Here is a 26835-nt window from a genome sequence, read left to right on the forward strand (position 1 = left end):
AGGAGGAAGAAGACACTTACAATTCTGATTTTTCTTTTCCCCTTTCTAAGAATTCCGGTGCTATTTAGAGCTTCCACTGCAGTGGAGCGCTTCCTGATTGATGCACTGTCTATGGTTTACCCCAAGATCAGATTAAAGAAGCAGGGGTCCCTTCAGTGAATATCTCTGCACAGTGCTATTCCCTTGGGAAGGCAAGAGATTCCATTATCTTTCACTCTTCATGAGTGCACACTTCAAGCAGCATCTTGCCCAACATGTTCATTTACATCTTCAAAAGCCTGCTTCTGCATATATAGGACAATAAAAACGACAATAAATACACCTTGAAATACAAAGGTGAGCCAAGCCCAACGTCCAAAACTCTTTTGACATCCTATCTTAGTGCTCACATTAATCAGCATGTTACTGCATGTATGGATCTAAAATGAATCCAAATTTCAAATTTAACTTTATTTAGTTGGTTAATGGAATGCTGTTTATGTATTCCTTACCTTCTCTATTTAGCCAACGTATAGAGGATGAAGTTGCTCAAAATCATATGAAACAGAAAAAAGAATGGAGGACATTCCCGGCACTGCATTCTTTTCTTCTATATATTTCTGTTTATTCTAGTTATGGCCAAAGGAGCACATCTGACTTAATTTTTGATAAGTAATAAGAGTATATCATAGTACTTAATACTGCCATAATTTTATCAATAATCTCACTAGGAACAAAGCCCATCTTGGAAACGATGAAATCTCTCCGCATCTCTAGCAATTCATCAACCGACTACTTCAGATGAGAAATCTAATTGGCCAAGTGTGAGAATCTTCATAACTTAGTTCTTGAGGATTCCAATACCATGAAGCGAAATAGCCATGGATAGCATCCAACTGTCATGATACCAAAAACATCTCCTCCTCATCCAAGTCCTACAACACAAATCTGCATCAGGAATAAAACCCTTATTTTTTTACCTTCTCAATTAGTTCTTCTAACATTTCAGGTATCTTTTTACGTCTTTGGTGAGACCAATCTTCAGCTTTGGAAGTATGAACATCCTTATCAATATCCACCGAACTCATTGCAGAAATTTTCTTCAACTTCATATCCTTCATTGCACTTTTCACCTCAATAAACTGGTTCCAATTTCCACAGGAAGCATAATGCTTCGACAGCAGGGCATCAGTCCTCTCGTCCTCTGGAGCAAACTCCAGGGCTCTATTTACAACTCTTTCTGCCATGTCCACTGCTCCATGAATCTTACAAGCACTTAAAAGTATTCTCCATAGGACCACATCCGGATCTTTTACGTGTTCTATTAACATTTCAGCCTCTTCAAGTCTCCCAGAACGTCCCAGCAAATCGACCATACCATGCTAGCATAGTGATCTGTGGACAATTCGATATTTTGATTGTCCCTGATGATGGCAAAGATTCGGCAGCCTTCTTCAACTAACCCAGCATTGTTGCACGCTAAGAGAACATTCAAAAACGTGACGTCATTGGGCTCAAGTCCCAAATCCTTCATTGTGTTGAGTAGTTCAAGCGCTTCATATGCAAAACCATTTTTGGCATAACTACAGATCATGGAATTAACGGATACCACGTCAAATTCAATCAAAGCATCAAAAACAGACCTTGCCATTTCTGTATTTCCACACTTACCATACATGTCAATGAGGGCGACACTTGCATACTTATCTCTATCCAAATTTAATTTCGTGGCTATGTCATGGATTTGTCTTCCTTCCTCAAGCTTTGCAAGCTTTGAGCATGCCTGAAGGGCAGTAGATAAAGTGAAAGAATTAGGGATTATTGAACTGCGAATCATTTGTCTAAATTTTGCCAAAGCAATGCCCTTTCCGGCCACCATTTTGCACGAGACCCACCATAAGAGATGTCCAAGTCACCTGGTTCGGATTAGAAAAGCGTTTAAAAACCTTTAAAGAATAAATTATCAAGCCACATCTGGAATACATAGTAAGAAGTGAAGTCTGAGAGGCAACAGCAGATTCGAAGCCGGATTTCATGGCTAGACCATGAACCAATTTCCCATTTCTTGAATCCTTTAAATTCCCACAACTGATCAAGATGCTTGCAGTAGTAAACTCATTAGCCTTAACTCCTTCATTGATCATTTTTCCAAAGACCTGGAGAGCTTCACCCTCTTCACCGTGCTGGTTGTATGTTGGTTACAACTAGGGGTGTGCAGCGGTTCGAAATTCAGTTAAATCGGCGAAGTCGGTTCGATTAACTGACATGGTCGGTTAAGTCGGTTAATTTGCCGACATTTAACCGACAAGGAAAAATTTCGAAATTTTCGGTTTTGGCGGTCGGTAAACAGTCGGTAGGCGGTCGGTTAACGATCGGTTAAAGCGGTCGGTTAATCGGTTTTGGGTAAGATTAAGCCTTAAAATGGGCTTTCTGGCCCTTCTTAATTTGGGCCTCATTTTTTTAATGGGTCAAAGACTCAAAATAATTTTAAGGTTTATATCAATATGGTTTATTTTTTAGACAGTATTTGGGCCATTTGGCTATTTGCCACTTGCCAGCAAGCCCAGCCTGGCCAGCCAGCACTCAGCACTCAGCAGGGCCACTGGGCAGTCTAGGCCAGCAGGCCCAGCACGACAGCACCACCAGTAGTAACCACACTTGAAAATCAACTAGCCCATTCAAAATTTCAACTGAAAATCAAAATTATTTTCTTAATTTCTTATACCTTATTAACCTTAAGGCAATAAGGCTTGAGTCCTTTTTACTGTTTTACATAATTTTTTTTTTTTTAAAAAAAAAGAAAAACTGGAAAAGTGGTCCAGTGGCAGAATAGTAGTGGTCTCGGTGAGTCGGTGACTGCAAATGTGAATTGTGATTCTGTGAAACACTGAAAATTCGAAATATGCATTATGTACAATTGTGTTGTGCTTTCAAGTTTTACTGCTTTGTGTCTTGTGCGGCTGTGCCTTTGTGCAAAATTCCAAAGACCAAATTGAAAAATGAATCAAAATGTCAAATAGTGAAATACTCAAATGTAACCCTGGTGGAGCCCTTGTCACGTGGGGAAAGCAAAGCACCATCACTGCTGCACTGAGCAGTCGGCGACTCGGCACTGGGCAGATGACTAGGTCAGTAAGGTCACCGACTCACAGGTGGCCAGGTGGGGACTGTGGGGTCGTGAGGACTCGGGGTCCCGGGGAGGCGTCGCCGCAGCCGGCAAGCGGCAGCAAAGAAAATGCCAAATCCAAATGGAAAATGGAAATTATGGAATGGCGATGGCCAATCAATGGAGAGGGGATCCGGGAGTCGGGACCGGAAATCAGGATAGCCAGACTGCCAAAGCCCGAAAGCCGTCCATCAAGGCGTCAACACCGTCAAGGTTAGGGCAACTGGGCAAGGAGGTTCACGATTCACGAATCATGAAACAGTCGAAAGAGATGAAGAGCGGAAGAATGCGATGAATATATACTCCATACAAAACAGAGTCATTTCATGTGTAACAAAACGACACCGTTTTGACCATTTTGTGGTTTTTTAAAAAAATCAATTGAAACGACGTTGTTTCTTTATCACTAAAACGACGTCGTTTCAATATAGACGGTCGGTTAACCGATCGGTAATCAGTCAGTTAATTTTCGGTTCAGGTCAGTTCGAAAATTCGGTTAACCGCTTAACCGACCGCCTACCAAACAGACCAATATTCAGTAAAAAGATTCTCTTCCGACTACCGAACCGAATTTTATCGATTAAGTCGGTAGGCGGTCAATTTCGGTTCGGTCGCGGTTCGGTAGGCGGTAATCGGTTAATTTGCACACCCCTAACCAACAATTAAAGCTGTAAATAAAACCACGTCTTTCTCCGCAACGCGGTCCATCACAAGCCTTGCATCTCTCAATTTACCAAACTTAGCATACATATCAACAAGAGCACTGCCAACAAACACATTAAAAACCTCCAAACCCAAAACCACGGACAACCCATGAGCTCTCCGGCCTTCAAGTACAAGACCCAGATCAGAAAAAAGCCTTGAAGACACTGGAGAACGTGTACTCATCGGGTAAAACTCCCTCCAAAGCCATCCTCTCATAAAGCCCAATAGCATCTTTACTCCTTTTATGGCTAGCGTAAGAAGAAATCATTGAGTTCCCCGTAACTATGTGCTTATTATGCAATTCATCGAATACTTTGACGAGTATCCTCGACACTACCGCACTTAACGTACGCATCCATAAGCTTACTGCCCTACATTTAGGTAAAAACCAGATTTGATTATGCGGGTCTGGATTTTCCCCACGTCTGTTGAGGACCTCTCCTCCGTACATAGTTGAATAACTTGAATCAGAGATGAGTAAGACTGTGAGGCGCCCTCGGTGAGGCTTGTGCTGTTGAAAGAGGCGCCAAAGGAGTTTTGACCAAAGCACGTAAAAGCTTTGAGGTGGAGTTGGTTAAGTTGGCCTAGTCTGCTTACATTGATTTGGACGGTAGAGCTCGTGTACCCATTCAAGAGCATGGGGAAATAAACGGCTATAGAGTGCGGACTGCGTTGCATCCGCGTCTGGGAGGAAGAAACTGAAAGAGCACTGTTTTGCATGTCGTATATGGTATATATATATATATTACGGTTTTGTGGCTTAGGGTAGGGGAAGGAGAAATAATAATAATATGATTTTAAGGTAAAAAATTTCATAAAATAAATATAGAAAAATTCAAAATCAATCTACGTGTTACACTAATTTGCAATAAGTTCTATGTAATATAAAATATTACAAGAACTCGCCGTCCTATGCAAAAAAATAAAAAATAACACACAGATCCTTACATACAACTTTCGTCTAATTTCTTATAAAAATAGTCAAATATCACGTGAACACTAATTAAATTATGACACATCTAACTCATAATAATAATATATGTATTTAAACCAAAAATAAATAAAAATTCCTGGAGTGGGGTGGCCGAATCACCTCAAATGGACAGAGTTGGTTCAGTCACTCCAAATATGCTCGGGGGATGGTCTCGGCTACCCCAAGGTGGCTGGACTCTATTTGCAGGAGGTAGAACAAAATAATCTTGAAATAGAGTAGGCCTTCAAAGCATTCTTAGTAACCTCACCAAAATAAATTTTTAGTCAATTTGATGAAAACACGAAAAAAACACTCTTAGCAACCTCACCACTTTAACTAAAAAGTTTTGATGAGTGAAATTACTCGCCAATTCTGACAAATAATATCCATTCACCAGCTCCCTCACCAATTTTACTTTTCTCTCACTCACACGATCACAGCTCACGATTAGTTCCGAAGTTGGTTCTATTTGCTGAATATTTTCGAGACTCTGTCTCTCTCCCTCACATACGGCGCACGTCATAAGCAGCATTACTATTATCTGCTGCAGCTGCCAATTCCATCAATCTCTCATAGTCTATCTCAGTGGACTTGAACTTCAACTTGATTCCTCGATGGGTCCATGACCTGATACAAAGGAGCGCCTCTGCAGTTTCATGTGGCATACTTGCTTATCTATTCGAAAATATGACGGTTAGCATAAAATAAATATTCATAAGTATGATCATTTGGAAAATATAAATTTTTAAAATATATGACTATTAGGATCAAATAAATATTTATAAATATGACCGTTAGAAAAAGACAAATTTTTAAAAACATGACCATTAAAATAAGACAAGTATTTAAGAATATGATCGTTAAGAAAAGACAAATATTCAAAAAAATATTAAATAGAGAAAGAATAAAGAAATCTAAAAAAGTATTATTTAAATAGAATATTAAATAGTTAAAATAGTGAGACTGCTGGGAGAACTTAAAAAAATGGCTCACCAGAATAGAGAAAAATGGTTTTTAACTATTTTGGTGAGTAAAATTTGGTGAGGCTAGTAGGAATGCTCTTAGAGATCGTATCTAGTACCATGTTAAAAACCAGAGAAAACGACGAAGGTAAACAAAGAAAGAAAAACTTCATACAAACTGTATATTTTCTTGATGATTGATCATGTAGATTACACAATAGGATATATACAAGAAAATTGAGAGACAATCCCGTAATTACATGGTGCGTATTAACTATGATTATTATTAACGTGGAAGTCACCACCGTAAAAGGAAGAAATTATCCTCGCTCCGCAAGCTCAATAGGTGATCGACAAAATTCCGGGCCGGATTTTTCTTTCTCAGTTGATTTGTGAGAGGTGAGTGAATGACGCCCTTAATTTCCTTTTTTGCTCAGATTCTCTTCCATAAGAGCTTTAAAGTAGAATCTGCACATAAGTATGAGAAATGCACCGATAACAGCTACTCCTAAAGGACAACTAAAGTGAGCAACACAACCTAGCTGTCAATCAATCACTTGATGATTAAATGAGATGAGACTAATGATATGGTGTTTTCCCTGCAGATTGGATGAAGGCTTGAAGCAAGCTCTGGGCTGCAAGGGTTTTATCAGGTGTCCCTGAAATAACGACCCTCCCTTCTCTTTCACCAGGACGAGGATCATGCACTTCGACTTTTGCACCTGAAATCTGATTCAGATTACCAAATGAAGAGGTAAAAGATCTAACTGACTGCAAGGGTTAGCACAATTTAAATGAAAATGTTTATATGTTTATGTGTGGATGCATATAAGCGTGTTTATGCTTATTCACGAGGATAAAGCGTAAAAGATGAATACAACACAGTCCACAGAACCACAACAATAATTCCTTTTGTCTTTGTATAGGTAGTTACCTCTATTATGCGATCCAAATTGGTCCCATCTTGACCGTAAACAGAGCCAAAAACATGTTCAGAAATCAAAAGTTCGACCGTTGTATTTGTCACAGTAGCAAGGTTGTTTCCACTGCGCACACAAAAAAAAAACAATATCTATAATATACACACACATAAATGTATGGAAATTTTGAAGGGCAGATATTTGCAGCTAAATAGGTCTTAAAGAATGTTAAATCTTTTGATTTTCTATCAAAGGTGATTAATTTTATCAACGGCCCCAATACGTCACTGTTATGTTTTTAGTAAAATGAAATAGATTTGCATCTAAGAAGCTGAGGGAAAGCATCCAAAGGAGTTTGGATCAACCCATTGCATTTTGCTAAGGGATAGAAGTACAGGTTGGTTCTCAGTATAAAAGCACCACCATAATCAATAAACAATGCCCTTTTTTTTCAAATAAGTATTAAGATGCCAATTTTCTTCCTCTTTGTCCCTTTTCTCTTATTTTATCTAGATATTAAAAATTCTGTAATATTAAGTAATCATCTTAAACCATCACCCTTTGCATAAGTTAATAAACACTAAAGCTGTTATACCTAAATTATAGAAATATATGCACTTCAACTGAGGCCCTACCTATAGTAGTCCCCATCCAGCCACCTAGAACTATCCAAATATCAAACTTTGAATATATTATATGAGAAAGTGCATGCAGAGCAATCTCACTCCTCCCTTGGTTCACTTGTATGAAAAGAAAAGACAAGAAAAGAAAAGAAAGGACAGCTTCCGTAGTTGCACAATACTGACCTCCCGAGCTCTAAATCACCACCAAAGGTTGTCAAGCACCTTTCATGATCTGAAATCCCTGCGGTTTGTCCTCTTCCCACAGTCTGCAATTATAGCCACCCCAAAACACTGAGGCCCTTACAGTGAACTACGTATTTTTGAAGAATCTGGAGAAAGCAATGACAACTGCAAAACGATGAGAAGGGGAAGAGAGAGAGAGGGGGGGTTCACCTGTGGCAACTGCAACAACGGTGGTGAAGAAACAGCACCTTTGTTGTGGGGAACAGTGTTGTTTCTCACAGGGCCCTCGTTCACTCTTACACAGCGGGATTTTGCTCTTGCTTCTTTGAACACCTCACTGGGCAAAAATTTATCCCTCAGACTACCAGTGACTTGAAACAAAGCATTCTGTACACTTTTATACTCTCCTGTAATCTGCACAAGTTACATGTTTTTCTTTCAGTATAAATATGGCTAGCAGTTGACACCAAAAGTTTCTTAGTGGTTGGAGTTTAAAACAAGGACTCATAGCTCTCCATAAATGCCTGAAAGGCCATCTACATTAGGCAATCGCCCAACATCACAAGATATAGATTTCATTCTTTATAACAATTAGCTGTCGAAGTTTTGTTGGTAGACGACAACTTGCCAAAATGCAATCACAAGAAAAATTAAGCAATAAGGACCTGAAAGGTATCACGCATGCAGGTATCCTACAATGAACATATAAATCTCTCTTATTCTTTCCTTACTTAGCTGAAATTAAGCATATAAATCACATGTAGAAAAATCTAGCAGGGCTATCCTAAAATTTTGAAAAGAAAAGGAAATTATCATGTATCTAAGAATTATAATAACTCAAAATTAACTGGATAACCCAAAAAAGAAGTACTGATATGGAAAATGTATGGTTTTAAAAAGAAAAAATTTAAAAAGAAAAGAAAAGAAAAGAAAAAAGCAATTCATAAACACCAAAAATAAAACAACACTTTCACAACATAAGGTGATCATCAAAATCAAAATCTCACAACATACTCTAGTTCAGTTGTGTTGATTAATAAATATGAATCTGTAAGATCCTTCAAAAATCACAGTTGAATTTAGATAAATATGAAAGGTAATCTCACCTGTACTACTACATCATTCACTAGAGCACAATCTAAAATCTGGTCTCTTTCCAATATCAGTATGTCAGCACCAGTGACTTCTCTCATTTCTGAAAGTACCTTACCGTTATTGCCACTCAAAAAAGCAACCAAGTCTGATGAAACTAGAAGCTTGGCTGTAACAGGTCTACCCTCACTCCAGCCTGATAGATTTCCCTTTCCAATGACACCCTCGATAATTCTACAGAACACAAGAACTACAGCATTTTGTGCAGGAGAGTACGCTGATTCAAGGTTCTACAAGATATCAAGTCAACCCCAGATCAATGATAAAGATGATATAGGGGACTGTGAGTGTGTGCATGAGTTTGTGATCCAGAAAGAATTTTTTTTTTAAAAAACAAATGTAGAATATTTCTACAAAAACTACTCCACTAGTGTCAGAATTAATGGTAGAGCTTCTACAAATTACAATAGCACAACGAACCTCCCATGCAGAGATGGTGACAACACGGTCACGGGACTCAGTTAATGGAGATGAAAATGATATAGAAGCACCAGCTTCATTCTGCAGCGCTCTGACAACGGTCCCTTTTTTGCCAATCACACACCCAGCCGCATGACCAGAACACAGCATTCTGAACACAACTTCTTGTCGTGTACCCTTTCTGTCTTGGCCCGAAACTACTCCATCAGCACGTATCAGTGTCGACAATGTATTGGCATTTGAAGCACTATGCCCCAAATTTCCAGGCAAAGGTGGTAATGGCGAACTAAGATGTGAGAAAAGCTCTGCATGCGGCTCAGGAGAGGCTCCATAGGAAGAGCTTCCAAGAGGTCTTCTTAAAGGGGTTGGGGCTTTGCCTAATGATAGACAATCTTGGAGACAAGTAGAACCATCCGGTTCTTTCTTTACAGCCAAAAAGCCATCTGTAATCTGCTCCCTCACAGTGCAAACAAATTCTCAGATGGGAAAAAAGGAGCAAATTTTTTCTCTGCTTAGATATGTCTACCAGTCTAGCTTTGATGTGAACCAGATTCTATTTTATGTTCAGGTAAAATTACCTTAAGAAAAAATTTAATGAAGTTGGCAACAAAAAAATAAGGTGTCGAACCAAAGCTAATCAAATATTCATGAAAATTGCCATTAAAGCTTCAATATAAAGTAATCATATAAATAAATATACCATTAAGTCGATATTTATGTCCCGGAATTTCTTTCTCAAAGAAAATACTTACTACAAAAGTAATAGATTAGCATAGGACATAAGTAGATTGGGCACTAATAGCTCTGGCCTCCTTTTGGTGCTCTAAGAAAAGCAAAAATGAAGGAAAAGAAGGAAATTCCAAAAGTATTTCACTTCCATAAAGCATTTTTTATTGCACTTTTGCTTTCATTTCTCTCATTTTCTTTCCAGAGAACCAAACATGGGGCCTGAATCCCATGGCCAAAAGAATTCTCTTTCACCTGAATCAATTCATCTCCCTTTACTTTTGCTATTAGTTGCCTAATCTACATATTTTTTCTAGGGAAAATTACATTTTAGCCCCCCAAATTACCACCCATTTTTCAACTAGCCCCACAAACTGCCAACACTCCGACTCCGGCCCCCCAAACTACCAAAACCTTTGAAAAATGCCCTATTTAGCAAAATATCCCCATATTACCCCTATCACGTGTCATTTTTCAATTAAAAAATAATAAATAAATAAATTAACAGGCCACCCCATTTTCCTTATTTTTTTAAAAAAATTAAGTTTTTTTTAGTTTAATTTTTTATTTTTTATTTTTTATTTTTTATTTTTTATTTTTTATTTTTTATTTTTTATTTTTTATTTTTTATTTTTACTTTTCTTCTTTAAAAACATATTATTTTTTAATGGAAAAATGACACGGGGCAGGGGTAATATGGGGATATTTCGTCAAATGGAGCATTTTTCAAAGGTTTTGGTACTTTGGGAAGCCGGAGTTGGAGGTTGACAGTTTGTAAGGCTAATTACAAAACAGGCGGTAATTTGGGAGATAAAATATAATTTTCCCTTTTTTCTATGTTGATCTTTTGCTTTTGAAAAGAAAGAATTTTCGTTTGAAGTGAGGCCTGTGGAGTGAACTATATACTTTTGAAGAAGCTGGAGAAAGCAACGACAACTGCAAACAGGGGGGTTGTGGGGGGGATTTCCACCTGCTGTAACCTCAATGCTGAAGAGAGAGCACCTATGTTGTTGGGAACAAGATCATTTCTCAGAGGCTCCTCAGTCACTCTTATATAAGGCTTCTTTGCTCTCACTTGACTATCCCTCAGACAACCAGTGACTTGAAACAGAGCATTCTTTACACTTTTATACTCTCCTGTAATCTGCACAAATTACACGTTCCCTTTTCAGTATAAATTTGGCTAGCAGGTGGCATCAAAAGTTTCTTACCAGTTGAAGTTAGAAATAAGGATTCATATGTCTCCCTAAATGCCTGAAAGGCTGCCAACCAGTTAGGCAATCCACCAACATCAACATCACAAGATATAACCTTCCATTCTTTATAGCTATTAGCCATCCAAATTTTGTTGTTATATATAATTTGCCAAGATAAAATCACAAGGAAAAATAAAGCAATAAGACTAGGAAGATATCACGCATGCGTGTACACATACACACATGGGATTCCCCAACAGTAAACATATAAATATTTCTTCTTCTTCTTTTCTTATTTGGCTCGAATTAAGCATACAGATCACATGCACAAAATTCTAGCAGAGTTATCGTAGAGTTTTGAAAAGAAAAAGACATCATCATGTATCAATGTATTGTAATATCTCGAACAAACAGGATAACGAAAGAAAATTACTGAACGGACAATATATGGTTTACTAGAAAACATACTTCATAAACACTGAAAATAAAGAAACTTTTCACAACACACAAGGCAATTATCAAAACCAAAAGCTCACAAAAAGCTCTTGTTCAATTGTGCTGATTAATACTATAAGATCCTTCATATATCACAGTTTAATTTAGATAAATATGAGAGGTAATCTCACCTTGACTACTACATCATTAACTGAAGCACAATTCAGAGTCTGCTCCCTTTCAAATGCCCATATGTCAGCACCAGTGACTTCTCTCATTTCTGAAAGTACCTCACCGTCATTGCTACCCAAACAACCAACCAAGTCTGATGCAACTAAAAGCTTAGCCATTACACGCCTACCCTCACTCAAGCCTGATACAAATCCCTTATCAGCGACAGCCTCAATAATTCTAGCGAATAGAAGAACTACGGCTTTTTGTGCAGGAGAGCAGGCTGCTTCAAGGTCCTACAAGAAATTAAGTCAACCCCAGATCAATGATAGCACATTTATACAAAATTACTCCACTAGCATGAGAATTAATGGTAGAGCTTCCAGGAATTATGGTAGCATGACAAACCTCCCAAGCAGAGATGATGGCCACACGCTCGCCGGACTCGGTTAAAGGAGCTGCAAACATTATAGAAGCACCAGATTCATTCTGCAGAGCTCTGACTATGGCCCCTCTTTTGCCAATCACCCAACCAGCTGCATGATTAGTACACAGCATTCTGAACACAACTTCTTGTTGTTGTGTACCCTTTATGTCTTGGCTGGAATCTCCTCCATCGTCAGCTCGTATTGACCAATTGCTATTCAAAGCACTAATCCCTGAGTTTCCAGGCGAACTAAAATATGGAGAAAGATCTGCATGTGGATCAGGGGAGGCTACGTGGGAAGAGCCCTCGGAAGAACCTCCAAGAGTTCTGGTTAACGAGGTTATGGATTTGTTTGACGGTGGACAGTCTTGGAGACAGTTAGAAACATCAATCAGTGCTTTCTTTACAGCCGAAGCAACACCAGTAATCTGCCGCCACAGAGCAAAATTTTCCTCTGTTTAGTAGATTGGCTATACTGTGATGCTAATCAGACTCTACTTTACTTTCGCGTAAATTTTTCTAGAGAAAATATGTAAGTGATAGAGATTATAGCTCCAGTATAAAGTAATTATAGAGATTGATATAGCATTATAGACGATATCTATGACTCAAGTAAAAACTTCATGAGAAAAGCGACAAATCAACGTAGGGACCAAAAGCTCCCTTTGGTGCTCTAAAAAAAGCGAAAAAAGAAAAGAAATGCTAAAAGTAATTCGCTTTCCTCTCGCACATCTGCTTTCGTTTCTCTCGTTTTCTTTCCCGAGAAGCAAACAGATTGTGCCTGAACCCCATGGTTAGAAGAACTCTCTCTCTTTCTCTCACTCTCACCTGAATCAACTCGTAGTCCTTGACCATCCAATCCGGCGCCGGGAAGATCCTGACCTGAGCGCCGCTCTCGCAGCTCACTCTTTTGATGTTCTTACCTCCTCTCCCCATTACCGGGCCAATCTGAGACTTGTGCGCCACCATTTTCCACCATACCTCAATCTCATTCTCCGCCACCGCCGATTCCCAAACCCTCTCGAAAACCTTAAGCATCGCCTCCTGAGCGCTTGACACCTCGCGCTGGGCTTTCAACGCGGATCCGACGACTAGGACGATCCGGTGGTCGGATCCGGGCGCTGCCGCCTCGCAGTGAATTCTGGCGGCGGTCTCTCTCCGGATGCGCGACACGCCGGCGCCGTTTTGGCCGAGGAGGCCGCGGGTGGCCGACACGTGGATGAGGAATCGGAAGGCCGCCTGGCTCGGTGAGAGCTTGGTCGCTTGCCGTTTGGGATGGCCCCGCTTGTGCGAGCCCTTGCGTTGTTGTTGCGTTGATGAAACGGCGTCGTCCGGTTGGTCCCAAAGCGATGAACAAGTAGTCGAATCTTCCATACCTCTCTCTAGAGGGAGTGTTTGGGGTCGTTGCTTTACAAGCACTGAAACTTGGAGGTATGTACAGTACACGGCTAGTTCGCAGCGCGCGGAGTTGGCTCGGACCTCACATACTGAGAACCAAACAAACGAGGTTGCGCTATAAAGCGCGCGAGGATATTAAATAAGGCCTCTGGCAAAAAGAAAAGAATCGCCAAACGGTGCCCCGTATTATTATTAATTAACGCATTTTATTTTGTAAAAATCTTTTAAATACTAATTATTATTTTTAATTAATACGACATATATAATAAATATTAAGATGATAAAAGTTAGATTATAAAAATGGTAAATACTGGTATAACAACGTTCTATCACATTTAATTTAAAAACAATAAATAAGAATTATAAAAAATCCATATGATACAATACCATAATAATATTAAACGATGTTAGTGCTAAGAAACCCCCTTTCGGATTATTTGGACTTGTAATTAAAAACTACTTTTTATTCTTTTTTTTTTTATTTAAAAAAAAAAATGAAGAGCTTAGCTGAATCATATTAATGTTGCAAATTAAGGATTCGGCTTCTATGCGAGATGTTGTTTTAGACTAACAACATCTATGCGGTAGTTTACACTACCACATAAAAACCGAATCCGCAAATTAAAACAAGGTCAACGACTCCAAATTCACAACACGATCACCTAATATTGCATAAAAAAATAAAAATAAAAATAAAATGTTGATTTGGCAAAACTTTTTGGACGGTTGTTCTTGCTTTTTGTTTGAAACAATATTTTAATTTAACACAAAGATAAAAAAAAAATAGCTTTAAATATTTTGTGTTTTGATTTATATATCAATATTTTTAGTTTGTTTTGGTAAAAAGCAAAAAAGAAAAAAAAGAAAATACCAAACCGATTGAAGGGAGTTGTGCTCGTTTTCTCAAAACAACACCAAATAAAAAATAAGAAAAATTACACATCATTTCAAATTATTAGGCAATTTGAAATGTGGTTCCAATTTTCAATTGAAGTAATGACTTTTCAAAGTATCATAAACTTATTCTATACCCAAAATGACAAAAATATTCTTAAAAGACTTAGAAAAACATTTTAAAAAAATTATGGACCCACCCACAGCCATTAATTTGTGGGTCGCAAGCCACGTGGCCACTTTGGTTTTTCTTTGTTTGTTGCGAACTTTTAAGAGTATTTTTGTGGGACAAAAGAAGTATATTACAAATTTTTGGTAGTTTTTTTTATAAGTGACATTGCTTTAATCAAAAGTTTAAATAATATTAAAAATTATATGATAATTTGAGGAAAATATATGCACTTTTCTTTAAAAATAAGAACAACGTTGTTAATGGGACATGCTTTAGAGCATTCATAGTAGCCTCACCAAAGTAACTAAAAATTATTTTTCTCTAATATGATGAGCTACTTTTTTAAAATTCCTTCAACAGTCTCACTATTTTAACTATTTCACTATCACTATTCTATTTAAATAATATTTTTTCATATTTCTTTATTCTTTCTCTATTTAATCTTTTCATACAACAAGTTATCATACATCTTCATCTTGAGAGTAGATCATTGCTAAGAAATTCACAAAAGTTTTCATTTGCTTCTCAACTAAATTCAAGAAAGAAAGAAAGAAAAGATAAATAAAATAACTACAAAGTTTATGTCAGGAACAAAAAAAACCTTCGTGTCCATGAAATAGGGACATTATCGTGTAAGAGAGATGAGAGATGAGAGATGGGAGAAGAAATAAAAGAAAAAAATGTGTTGTGATCATGTGAAAAAGAAATGAGAAACAAAATTGGTGAGTATTTTCACTCACTAAAACCATTTAGTTAAAGTTATGAGACTGTTGAGAGTGATTTTTTAGTATTTTCATCAAATTAGCTCACCAAAAAATAACTAAAAAGCTATCTTGATGAGACTACGAGGAATATTCATATAATTTTTTCAATCAATATTTAATTCTAAATTTTCTATTAAAAAAAAAAAAATGTAAATTAAATTTGAACCTTGAAAAAATTACTAAGATTTATCGCAATTCGTTTTTAAATCCGTTCTAGTTTTGTACTGCCATGCTCCGCTGCCTCCTCATCGCAGCCGCCACAGACCATTTCCGAATACACTCAAATGCGTCGAGAACCATAGCCACACACAACCATTCAACATTCATGAATGGGTTCCTCACCGCCGCCCGATGCACCAAGATGAGAAATACGACGGCCATTATCGCCCCAGGCGAGCCCCTCCTCCACTTCCATTTTCTCCTACTCGTCAAACCCTTCTTTTCCGTGGCCTCTCTCCCCGCGGACCATCTCCACCCGGACCCAATCGATCTCCCGTCCCAGCTCCTCTCCATCCTCTCCCGCCCCAATTGGCAGAAACACCCCTCCCTCAAGAACCTAATCCCTTCCATATCCCCCTCCCATGTCTCTACCCTCTTTACCCTCGACCTCGATCCCCAGACTGCCCTAGGGTTCTTCCACTGGATCTCCCAAAAGCCAGGGTTCAGTCACAACGTTCACTCACACTCCTCGTTGCTCAACGTTCTCGTTCGTTTCGGTCATCTCGGTGCCGCCGAGAAGATTCGGATTTTGATGATCAGATCGTGCGAATCGCCCGACGATGCGCGATTCGTGTTGGACGCACTTCGGAGGATGAATCGCAAAGACGGTGAGTTTCGGTTCAAGCTTAGTCTTAAGAGCTATAACATGCTGTTAATGTCGTTGTCGAAGTTCCTTATGGTTGAGGAAATGAAGGGCGTATATTTTGAGATGTTGGAGGATTTGATTCCGCCGAATATATATACTTTGAATACAATGGTTAATGGGTATTGTAAATTGGGGAATGTGGTTGAGGCACGGTTGTATGTGAGTAAGATAGTGCAGGCCGGGTTGAGTCCCGATACGTTTACATACACTTCGTTGATATTGGGGCATTGTAGGAATAAGGATGTAGATAGTGCTTACAGGGTGTTTAAGCTTATGCCGCAAAAGGGTTGTCGAAGAAATGAGGTTTCTTATGCTAATTTGATTCATGGGCTTTGTGAAGCCGCACGGATTGATGAGGCTCTTAAGTTGTTCTCCCAAATGGGGGAGGATTATTGTCGTCCGACGGTTCGGATATACACTGTTATCATATGTGCATTGTGTGGATTGGGTAGGAAGGTTGAAGCTTTGAAGTTTTTCGAGGAGATGAAAGAGAAAGGTTGCGAGCCAAATGTTCATACTTACACAGTTCTAATCGATAGCATGTGTAAGGAGCATAAGCTTGATGAGGCAAGAAAAATGGTACATGGGATGTTAGAGAAACGGTTGGTTCCCAATGTGGTCACATACAATGCTTTGATTGATGGGTATTGCAAGGAGGGAATGACTGAGGCTGCATTGGAAATTTTTGGTTTGATGGAGTCAAATAAGTGTAGTCCAAATGCTCGTACATACAATGAGTTGATATGCGGGTTTTCTAAGAAGAAAAACATGCACAAGGCAATGATGTTGCTTAATAAGATGCTGGAGCGGAAGCTTTCACCAAGCCTTATCACATATAATTCCTTAATCCATGGGCAGTGTAGAGCAGGTCATTTAGATACTGCTTATAGGTTGCTTAACATTATGAAAGAAAATGGTTTTGTTCCTGACGAGTGGACCTACAATATTTTCATAGACACTCTTTGTAAAAGAGGGAGGATAGAAGAAGCTCGTTCCCTCTTTGATTCTTTCAAGGAGAACAACATAAAGGTGAATGAAGTTATATATACTGCTTTGATTGATGGGTACTGCAAGGTTGGGAGAATAGATGATGCTCAATCTTTGCTGAATAGAATGCTTAGTGAGGACTGTTTGCCAAACTCATTCACTTATAATGTAGTGATAGATGGGTTGTGCAAAGACAGAAAAGTGCAGGAAGCATTGTTGCTTGTGGACAAGATGGTAAAGATGGATGTGAAGCCCACAGTTATTACTTACACAATTCTCATTACAGAAATGTTGAAAGAAGGTGACTTTGACCATGCTAATAGGTTACTCAATCGTATGGTTTCATCGGGATGCCAGCCTGATGTCTGTACTTATACTGCCTTTATTCATTCGTATTGCAGCCAAGGGAGATTGAAAGAAGCAGAGGATATGATGGTTAAGATGAATAAAGAAGGAATATTACCAGATTCGCTGACTTATACACTATTAATGGATGCATATGGACGTCTGGGATTAATAAATCGTGCACTTGATGTTCTAAAGCGCATGTTTGATGCTGGTTGTGAGCCTTCACATTATATCTATTCATATTTAATCAAGCATCTCTCAAATGAAAAGCGGATAAAAGAATATAACAACTCTGTGGAACTTGATTTGGTTTTAAACACTGCATTAATTGATAATGCAGATGTTTGGAAGATGATGGAATTTGAAAATGTTATGGAGCTCTTTGAGAAAATGGTTGAACAGGGTTGTGCACCAAATGTTAACACTTATGACAAGCTCATTATAGGACTTTGCAAAGTCGGGCGCTTAGAAGTCGCCCAAAAGTTATTTAATCATATGCAAGAAAGAGGATTGTCTCCTACTGAACATATCTATAACTCGCTTCTTAATTGTTGCTGTGTATTGAATATGTATGGGGAAGCTGTAAGATTGGTGGATACAATGATTGAGCTTGGTCATTTACCGCATTTAGAGTCATGCAGACTGCTTCTTTGTGGGCTATATGATGAAGGAAATAAAGAGAAGGCTGAAACTGTTTTTTGTGGTTTGCTTCATTGTGGGTATAATCTCGATGAAGTAGCTTGGAAGCTTCTAATTGATGGCTTGCTCAAGAGGGGCCTAGTTAATAGATGCTCAGAGCTATTTGATATCATGGAAAATAAGGGTTTCCAGGTTCATCCTCAAACATATTCAATGTTGATTGAGGGACTTGATGGAAAATAAGATATTTATTCTTGGTATTGTTTCCATTATAGTTGTTTTTATTTATGATGAAAGAGGCCTTTCCCATTGCTGTTTTTCTTTGACGATGGGGGCTAATAGTATATTGATGGAACACCAGATTCTTTGGACACAACTTCAAAACAAATAGGTGGCCTGTTGCTCTAGCAGAGAAATTCATGTTAGATTGTCACGGAGAAGCTGTTTTCTGAGAAACACAGAAATTTGGATGTTCTATCAGCTGTTTGGAGCAGTAGCACCACACTAGGCAAACAAATTTTATTGAACATCAGGAGGCAAGTGAATATCTCTTCTGATTTGTAAATTCTTTATTTCTTGTCCTGGTACTTTTGCTTTCATTTTTAATTAAAAAAATTCTGATCAAAGCTACTTTAAGTGGAATCTGAAAAAGAAAATTAAGTTCTCAGATTCTACTGGCTTGAAGTATTACTTTCTTGAATTTCAATATATAATCTTTGACTGGATTCTATAGTTTATTTTATTTTAAAGCTTTGAGATCCCTGGTTCAGTAGTTACTATTCCTTTTTCCATTTTTATTAGTGAACTGTTTGATTGCTGTGTCTGATATTCATACTGTTGCTGTCATGATCTGAAAAGAGAACTTGATGAACTAGCTTTTCACCTAGTTTACTTTTGAAAGCCATTTTATTACATTTGATGGAATAATGTTTTGGTAGTCTTCTGAAGGCTTGTTCCTTACAGCTTTAAACTTAGAGCAGTTGAACTGCTAAATTGCTATGAATGATTATTAGATAATGAACTGAACACAGTTATAAGCACTTCATATCTTGAGATATGTAAATGTTTATGCACTAAACGTCAGGGTCACATAATAAATTGTGACCATATTACTTAAAATTTATTTGTGACGATATTCCCCGATTTGTTTAATGACAGATTTACGATAACTTATCTGGTCTGGTTGTAGTCTGGCAATGATTACTGCACAGCATATTTCTGAAAATAACAGTAATGAGTACAGATTTGTTTTCCCCCCCCTTCTTTTGGTGGTATGTGTGCATATATTTGAGGTACTAATAGATCTCCTGACTCTCACCCTTATAATCTTCTCCCCCTAAATCATCTAGCAAACGTTATTGCAAATAGTTTTTCATATTGCTGAAAAATCCACTCTCTGTATGCAACACCACTCTTATAACAGTGTGCACCACCCTTGTATGAGTTCCAAACTCCAGAAAACTCATAAAAGAAAACAGTAAAAAGATGTAGCAGAGAAGGAAGACTGGTAGAGAAGAGGTGTGACTGGGGGTTGCCTTGGCAGAGTTTACTCATCTCAGACTAAATGATCCTGCCAGTAAGAAAAAAAGGATAAAAGAAAACTAATCAAATATTAAATTAGCCAATGAGTTCCTGCTCAAATTTCACCTTCTCCCATTGTAAGAATGAGATGGAAGGTGTAGTCATGGGTTCAAGACTCACTAAGTGCGGGTGTAACTTATAAAAAAGGACAAATAAAGTATAATAATAACAATGAAATAAACAGTAAAAAAAATGGAAAATCTGAATAATATAGATTATAGAAGAATATCAAATCCGGATTTATATATAAATCTTATGAAGAACTTTAGGAGAGAAATATTGGGCAACTGTGCAAAGTAGCCGTGGATTTCTAATTGCTAAATAAATACTTAAATTTGGAAAAAGTTGTAGGCTGACAACTTCTGTAATGCTAATTGGCAGAGTTTCAGTATTGTTCTCAAAGGAAATTAAAGTGATGAAGATGGTGAAGAGTAAGATTATAAATATATTTATGGAAGTTCTCTTTCTTTTATTTTCTTTTTTCTTGTTTTTCACTTTTTTTTTCAGGAAAAATGAGGGAATACTTTTCCTGGAATATATACTAAGATAATTGTCTTCATAATTAGTTTATGTTTTAGTCTTAACCTTTTTTATTCTTTCACACTTTACAGGATGTGTTTTGCTGGTTCTTGAGCACAGGGTGCTCTAGTCTTCTATCTTTGGACAAGGATCCTCTCCATTTGCCTTGAAATGGAGAGGAGTCATTTTATGGTCAAAACTTTTAAATGATGTGACAACATATTCACCACGTGACATCATATCTGTGAAATAAAATCTTGACTATGAAATGGCTCCTTTCCATTTCACTTAAAATGGGGAGGATCCAATTCCTCTATCTCTGCACCCAAGTGAAAAGGTTTTATGTGCATTTATGTGAAGCTCACCACATAGTGGCAAATAGATGGATCTGCTGAGCTATCAATGCAAAGAAGGATGATTGAGGTAAATGAATGCATGTGGCTGCATGAATTTGTATAAGAACAAGGATTATATTCTTTTTCAAATGTTATGATAAACAGGGTAGTTACATTGTTTTACTGTATGTAAATTGATGCATGCTAACGTGCCGAATACATTATTTAGCTTTACTTATTGAATTATTAAGTCAGAGAATGAACCAAATTTGTAATACTTCTTGTCTGCCATTTTGCGTACTTATCCATTCTAATGTTTGCACCTTAGTGTTCTGGCCTGCTTGTTCTTAATTAAGAAGGCATTACATGCTGACCCAGCATATCCCACTATTTTTCTTCTTGTCTGTATTTGTTAGTGTTTTCCTGCCACTGGCTGAAAATAGGATGACAATTACCAAATTGTTTGTCTCAATGCAATCAGGTGATGATCCTGTTAAGATTTTACAGGGGAAGCCCGTTAGTTAAGATTACATCTGCAGATGATCCTTTAATCCTCTTCCCCCGTTTACTATTAGAAGGCCTGTCGTGGAAGTTTGAGATTTGTTCATTATATTTACTGAAAATTTGGATTCCCGTTATTGTATCTCACGTTGAGAATTTGCATATGTAATGTAGGTCAAGTTTGAGATACCAATGAGGTGCAGATGCATTTGCATGCAATATTCATCTTTCCTTTTCTTTCTGATATGAAAATTCCCAGACTGTGACTAATCTTAAGGATACTATAATTAAATCAGAATGCATTTATGTGCTTTTAGGCATATAATGTAGGTTTGGTTCGAGAGACCAATGAGGCATTCACATGCTTTCAGGTTTCCAAGTTTTTGTAGCCACTTCCATGGCCCATTAATAGTATTGTTCCTCTGGCAGGCAACATATCCTGTCCACGGATGAAGGGAGCTAGAGGTGATATGAAAGCATTAGAGCTATGACTACGTGGTTGGCTACAGGGCAATACAATTGAATCTATAATCTGAAGACTCAAGTCATCTGCTCTGATCGAGATTGGCGATCTGCCAGGCATTTACCCCACAGGTGCCTTAAGACGGGAACAAAAAAGATTGTTGAGTCTGCGTTTCAATGGTAATCAGCCTCATAACATATGCTTGCCCACTAACCAAGAGTGGAAGAGGTACCATACGCACCAGTTTCGTCTGATTTTGTTCCTTTTGATTGGAAACAAATGCGTTTCTTCATATGGAAGCTTTTTTGTTTGTTGTATTTCTAGTCAAATTGCTTGGTTATGGTCACATGCATTTGCATGCAGAATCGAACAAATCTTGTAACTGTCATAAAACGAGTTACAGAACTGATCTGTAGTGTCAAAAAGGTCTGGAAGCTGAGCTCCTTTAGAGGTATTACAAATGAGGATCTCAGTTTATATTCCTAATTAAATTTTACAGAACTGTTTGTAAATTGATGTATATTGATGTATGCTTAAGTGCCTAATATTATCTTCATCACTTTTAGCTCTTTTTTTTCAATTAATTATTGAGCAATTTGTTATATTAATACAATCCTGTAGCACTTCTTGTGTACCCTGTTCTTTTTTCTCTTCGTTATTATTTTCATGCACTAGCATTACAGGGATTTTTTTCCAGAAAGAGAAACCAAGGGCAATCTTTTCCACTGTCGAGATGGATGGCAGGCGCCCCAAAAATGTTGATTCATCAGAACTATTCGTTCAAAATGATAGTGATCCCCTTGTAAATCAAGTTAATTAATGAATTTAATGTTGTACTTCCTCGCCAATTAGTGTCTAAGTGTGAAAATATCAACAGAACACTGAACAGTCCTCAGTCATCAAGCCGGCAAAAGAGAAACAAAATGTAGGCTTTAAAAAAGTTGGTAACTAAAACAGAAAAATGTAGGCTTTTAGCTAAAATGGAGAAAACATTTGCTCAGCCAGATATAAATGCTCCAAAAAAGGTTAAAATGTCGAAATCTTAACACTTGTGTCCTATCAACGTGCTGAATTATCTAAAAATGGATTATATATCTAGATATATATCTTGCATATTAGATGGATTTATTCTTACTAATATTTTCTTATATAATATTTTGGAGTAGCTATTTGTTGATGGCCCATTCATCCCACCACGTCAGCCAAGCTGTCGAAGGCCCTTTTGACGTCCTTCAAACCACTTGTGACTTGGGCTTTGGACCCCACTGGAACCCGTTCAAAAACGGGGGCCCGAATGGAAACTCTTGGTCTCCTGTCTATGAGTCTATGACTACTAAACGGGTCCACTAAATGCCATATAAGTGCGCCACAGTAGATCCTTTCCTCCTCACGCATATAGTCAGTATGTCATGACCAATTAATCCATCCTTTATTACCTTACTGATTTAATAAGGAAAGATGACGTTGGGGCACTCTGCTTAAGGAAGGTGATTTATTAAACGCCGGATATTGAATCCGGTAAATCACGCCGGATAATGAATTAGAACACTTCCTTAATTCAAAATATCAAGTCTATGGGTATAATTAGACTCATTAATATATAGTATATAAAACCTCTCCAACATGTGAAAATTTAAAAGATTGAGGATCTTATGAAACTCTCTGTAGAACCATTTGGAGGCACCGATCGATATTAAACTATAAAACAGCAATAACAACATGTCTAATATTGAAGAAGAAGAAGAAGAAAAAAACCGTCATTTGGCTTTGTAAGACGTTTATGTAAAAGCAATTTACAGAGGCAAATTCATGCTAACTTAAATTACTAGCTTATTACATAACTTTTTGTCAAGGACATTTTGCTTAATCTTGTAGCTTCTTTTTTTTTTTTTTTTTTTTTTTTTTTTTTTTTTTCCACTGTTTGTGGAAAAAAGAAAAAAAGAAAAAAGATTAATTCAACGTGCCCTTGTTGACATGCCTGTGGTTCCCAAGAAAATGAACAAATTTGTCTATGTATTTGGACTGGAGGTTCTTGTCTCCGATGATGGTGGCCATTTCCTTAGCTTTGTCACGATAAATCTTCCCCTCCTCATCCTTCATCACCAACTTCAGCGTTTGGGCCACCGAGTCACTGGTAAACGACCCATCTTCCTCATTTCTGGGTACCTCAACACCCACTTGCCTCTCTTCCAAAAACCTTGCATTCAATCCTTGGTCCGACAAGAAGGGCAACAGAATAAGCGCACGTCCAAATTGAAACGCCTCTGTCACTGAACCCCAACCACAATGAGTCAAGAAACCCCCAACCGATTCGTGAGCTAATATCCTCAACTGAGGCGCCCAATCCGTCCAAACAATCCCACGACCTTCGGTTCGCTCCTCGAATCCTTCCGGTAGCTCAACTGAATCCTCTCCGAAGACAGAGCCGCTTTGCTTTCTTAGAGCCCAAAAGAAGGGAAATCCCGATTGCTCAAGTCCAAGAGCTAGCTCTGTGAAGTCCTGTTGATTTGGTCGAATTTCGCTTCCGAGTGCTATATAAACCACTGATCCTTTCTCTTGCTTGTCTAACCATTCAACAATCATATCCCATGTGCTATCTTTGTTGCTGTCTCCTCTTTCTTGAGTCGAAGGTGGCAATAAGCCCACTGGAATTACAGGTATGTAATCATGAAGCTCTCCAAGGAGCTTCAACCACTTACCTTCGACCTCCATGCTGGTTTTAACAACCATGGCCTCCGTGCCTGAGACCACCATCTCAACACGAAACCAGTCTGAAACACCAGAAGCATTGTCTCCACGGTTGTCAAAGATTTTCTTCGCCTCAAACAAACGATGCGCTACTTTGGTTGGAAAAGGGACCCATTTGGGAGGGACAGTGAAATGCTCCGGCTCCGTCCTTGTACTTGGATCGTGCGCGTCCGATGTCCTCGTCCCTATTGGAAAGAAACACCACGTTGATGCGCTAAAGATACTGAAAAAGGCCCGTGAGATGCCTAGCTTGGTAGCGATTGGTGGTAACCAGTGGGGGGCAAAATCGTGAATAATCCAATCAGGAGCTGAAGTTTCTAAAAGATGAGATAAAGGTTCTTGGAGGCCATCGTGGGCTTTCTTAAGGTAAGGGATTATGTGGAATGGTACGTCCATGGTGGCTTCTGCGTTTTCTGGCAGGTTCTCTACGTGGGGTAAGGGCAGCTTCACGAAAGTTATTAAAAGTGATAAATCTGGAGGGATCTTTGGGAGGCGTTCAATGTTTCTAGGGGTTGATATGAATGAAATACGGTGACCCTTTTGGGCAATGAGCTTGCCGAGCTCTAAAAACGGGATCATGTGACCAAAGGCTAGCCATGGGAACATGGCTATGTGTAGCTTCTGAGGCTCATGAGGCCGCTCAGTCATGGCGTTCATGATTGTGGTTGTTTTTCAAGTTTATGTTGATCTGTGGCTGATAACTATATATATATATATATATATATATATATATATATATATATATATATATATATATATATATATATATATATATATAGGAGGAAAGCTAGCTTGGACATTGGCTAATTTGGCTTACGGCTTTTGCACAAGCGATCGTGGAAAATATAGGTAAGAGATAAAATGTATTCCTACCGGCCATCTTCCATATTTTTTATATATCTCATTTTTTAAATTTTTTAATAGATTTATAAATCATTAGATCTCATCAATTTAATAATAAATTTAAATTTTGGTTATATAAAAATGTGTATAAAAAATATATGTGTAGTAATATTTTTGGTCAGTGATGAAGACAGTATATATTAAAGCATTTCCAGCGCGCAATGTTCTAAATGTCCTTGTTCTAATGGTAGTCCAGCTATGTTAATTGTAAACAATTTTTCTTTTCCAACATATATTATTTTAAAATGAAAGATGTACAAGCTGAATGAATATTATAATACAAAGCAACGGTTACTTTTTAAGAAAAATTGCATCATTAATCATTGTGTTTGACCTAAATTATAATTCGTTCCATGTTGTATCAAAACTAATTCTAAGAACTTTATGGTAGACCTAATTTGCAAATTGCTTACACGAATCAAATTCTGTTAAAAAATTTAGCAGATAGCTTGTTAGGGGCCGGGGATGACTGGAGCACGTATGGGGGTGGTGCGCGGCCACCCCTATTGGTTGGGGGTGGCTGCCCAACCAACAGCCACCCCTTTTCTCTTTTCAATTTTTTTTTTAAAATATATATATATTTATTAAGATTAACACATGTCACTATCTTATTAGCATTGATATAACGCCTAATTGAATTTGTCAAAAATTTTAACGGAATTTGATTCGAGGGAGTGATTTGTAAATTAGGTCAACTATAAGAATCTCTAAATTAATTTTGATACCACGTACATAGAATGATTTATAATTTAGGCTAACCACACTAAACCAATAGTACAATTTTTTATAATTTTTATTGGTTCCATCACCCAACCATAGGGACTTTCGGCACTTACCATGCAAATGCCTATCAAATGAAAAATACATAATCTAAACCAAAAAAAAAACAAAAAAAACAAAAAAAAAACGTAGCTTCTATATATAGATACGCTCACTTTTGATCCGATCCCATTGTCTATAATTTAATCTGTCAATTTATCCTCAGATCTTCATCAATTTGTTACGACTTTGTTGGTACAGTTTCCGGTATGGTGACGTGTCGCCTGGTGATTTGCTGCTGGGTTCTGATCCACTACCTCAATCCTGCAAAAAGAACAAACAACTCGTCGGGGGTGCCGACTATGCCCACTCCGATGCCTAAGTCAGTTTAAATCAATTTTCTGCAAAGAATTCTTAATCTTAATCTCAAGAGCTTAGATAATTCGTGATTTCATACCTGGTGCGGTTGTCGTATTTATAGGCTGGACTTGCAGTCTTACCAGATTTGCAATCTTACCAGAATTCTTGACACCTAGTTGGATTAGGAGTTTGAGTCCTAGCTTAGTTGAACTTTAACCATATCTTCAGGGAATTCGAATGGGATTGTAGAGTCCGAAGTTGATTGCGTTTATACCTCTTTAAACTTGATTCCGTATCAATAACTATCTTATCCCATTAATTATGGAATTGTGGTTTATCCTGATCTTCTGGGATTCTATCCTCATCGCATTCTAAGACAACTGCGGCACACTTCAGCCAACCTCCGAGGTGATGATACCCGAGATATGTTCGCTCCGACTTGGAGATCTCGGGGTATCGCCGCACCATAACAGGGTTGTGTAAGGCCAAGATGTTGTCGCGCTGAATTGATATTATACCGAGGCGTTATTACCCCGAGGCGCTATTACCCCGAAGTGTTAT

General features: G+C 38.0%; 4 protein-coding genes and 1 long non-coding RNA gene across 6 annotated transcripts; 2 read left to right on the forward strand and 3 right to left on the reverse strand.

Annotated features, from left to right (window-relative positions):
* Positions 1–233: 233 nt before the first annotated feature.
* LOC133852703 (pentatricopeptide repeat-containing protein At5g65570-like) lies at positions 234–4609 on the reverse strand. The gene is given in 8 exon segments (XM_062289461.1): positions 234–284; positions 960–1355; positions 1358–1840; positions 1842–2172; positions 3801–4000; positions 4002–4163; positions 4165–4222; positions 4224–4609. Coding segments are annotated over 8 exon segments (2028 nt in total). The 5' UTR covers positions 4571–4609.
* Positions 4610–5934: 1325 nt separating this feature from the next.
* LOC133851285 (RNA-binding KH domain-containing protein RCF3-like) lies at positions 5935–13532 on the reverse strand. 2 transcript variants are annotated; one of them, XM_062287621.1, is made up of 10 exons: positions 12867–13532; positions 12020–12466; positions 11632–11907; positions 10780–10953; positions 9084–9533; positions 8618–8893; positions 7722–7925; positions 7512–7594; positions 6720–6831; positions 5935–6507 (listed from the first exon to the last, which is right to left on the reverse strand). In XM_062287621.1, exons 1-10 carry the CDS (start codon positions 13410–13412, stop codon positions 6331–6333), a joined length of 2745 nt encoding a protein of 914 aa, XP_062143605.1. In that variant the 5' UTR covers positions 13413–13532; the 3' UTR covers positions 5935–6330. The 2 variants fall into 2 exon arrangements, with proteins under 2 accessions (XP_062143605.1, XP_062143606.1); XM_062287622.1 differs by having other exon boundaries at positions 5935–6514.
* Positions 13533–15503: 1971 nt separating this feature from the next.
* LOC133851917 (pentatricopeptide repeat-containing protein At5g65560) lies at positions 15504–18640 on the forward strand. Its single transcript, XM_062288544.1, has one exon. It carries the CDS (start codon positions 15592–15594, stop codon positions 18346–18348), a length of 2757 nt encoding a protein of 918 aa, XP_062144528.1. The 5' UTR covers positions 15504–15591; the 3' UTR covers positions 18349–18640.
* A 1417-nt stretch (positions 18641–20057) lies between these two features.
* LOC133851918 (uncharacterized) lies at positions 20058–22088 on the forward strand. Its single transcript, XR_009895856.1, has 3 exons — positions 20058–20117; positions 20298–20628; positions 21471–22088. It is a non-coding gene; the product is annotated as an uncharacterized LOC133851918 (long non-coding RNA).
* A 1326-nt stretch (positions 22089–23414) lies between these two features.
* LOC133852379 (putative UDP-rhamnose:rhamnosyltransferase 1) lies at positions 23415–24933 on the reverse strand. The gene has a single exon (XM_062289119.1). It carries the CDS (start codon positions 24907–24909, stop codon positions 23455–23457), a length of 1455 nt encoding a protein of 484 aa, XP_062145103.1. The 5' UTR covers positions 24910–24933; the 3' UTR covers positions 23415–23454.
* Between the last annotated feature and the right edge of the window lie 1902 nt (positions 24934–26835).

Source organism: Alnus glutinosa, chromosome 12, assembly GCF_958979055.1.
Source record: "Alnus glutinosa chromosome 12, dhAlnGlut1.1, whole genome shotgun sequence".
NCBI classification, from domain to species: Eukaryota; Viridiplantae; Streptophyta; class Magnoliopsida; order Fagales; family Betulaceae; genus Alnus; species Alnus glutinosa.

Excerpts from the sequence above, each read along its gene's own strand:
- LOC133851285 (XM_062287621.1), bottom strand. The coding sequence starts at position 13,412 with ATGGAAGATTCGACTACTTGTTCATCGCTTTGGGACCAACCGGACGAC. Across the intron at positions 10,954-11,631 it reads TTAATGATGTAGTAGTCAAG|ATTACAGGAGAGTATAAAAG; the intron begins GTGAGATTACCT and ends TAATTTGTGCAG. Across the intron at positions 8,894-9,083 it reads TCACCATCTCTGCATGGGAG|AACCTTGAATCAGCGTACTC; the intron begins GTTCGTTGTGCT and ends GATATCTTGTAG.
- LOC133851917 (XM_062288544.1), top strand. The coding sequence starts at position 15,592 with ATGAATGGGTTCCTCACCGCCGCCCGATGCACCAAGATGAGAAATACG.
- LOC133852379 (XM_062289119.1), bottom strand. The coding sequence starts at position 24,909 with ATGAACGCCATGACTGAGCGGCCTCATGAGCCTCAGAAGCTACACATA.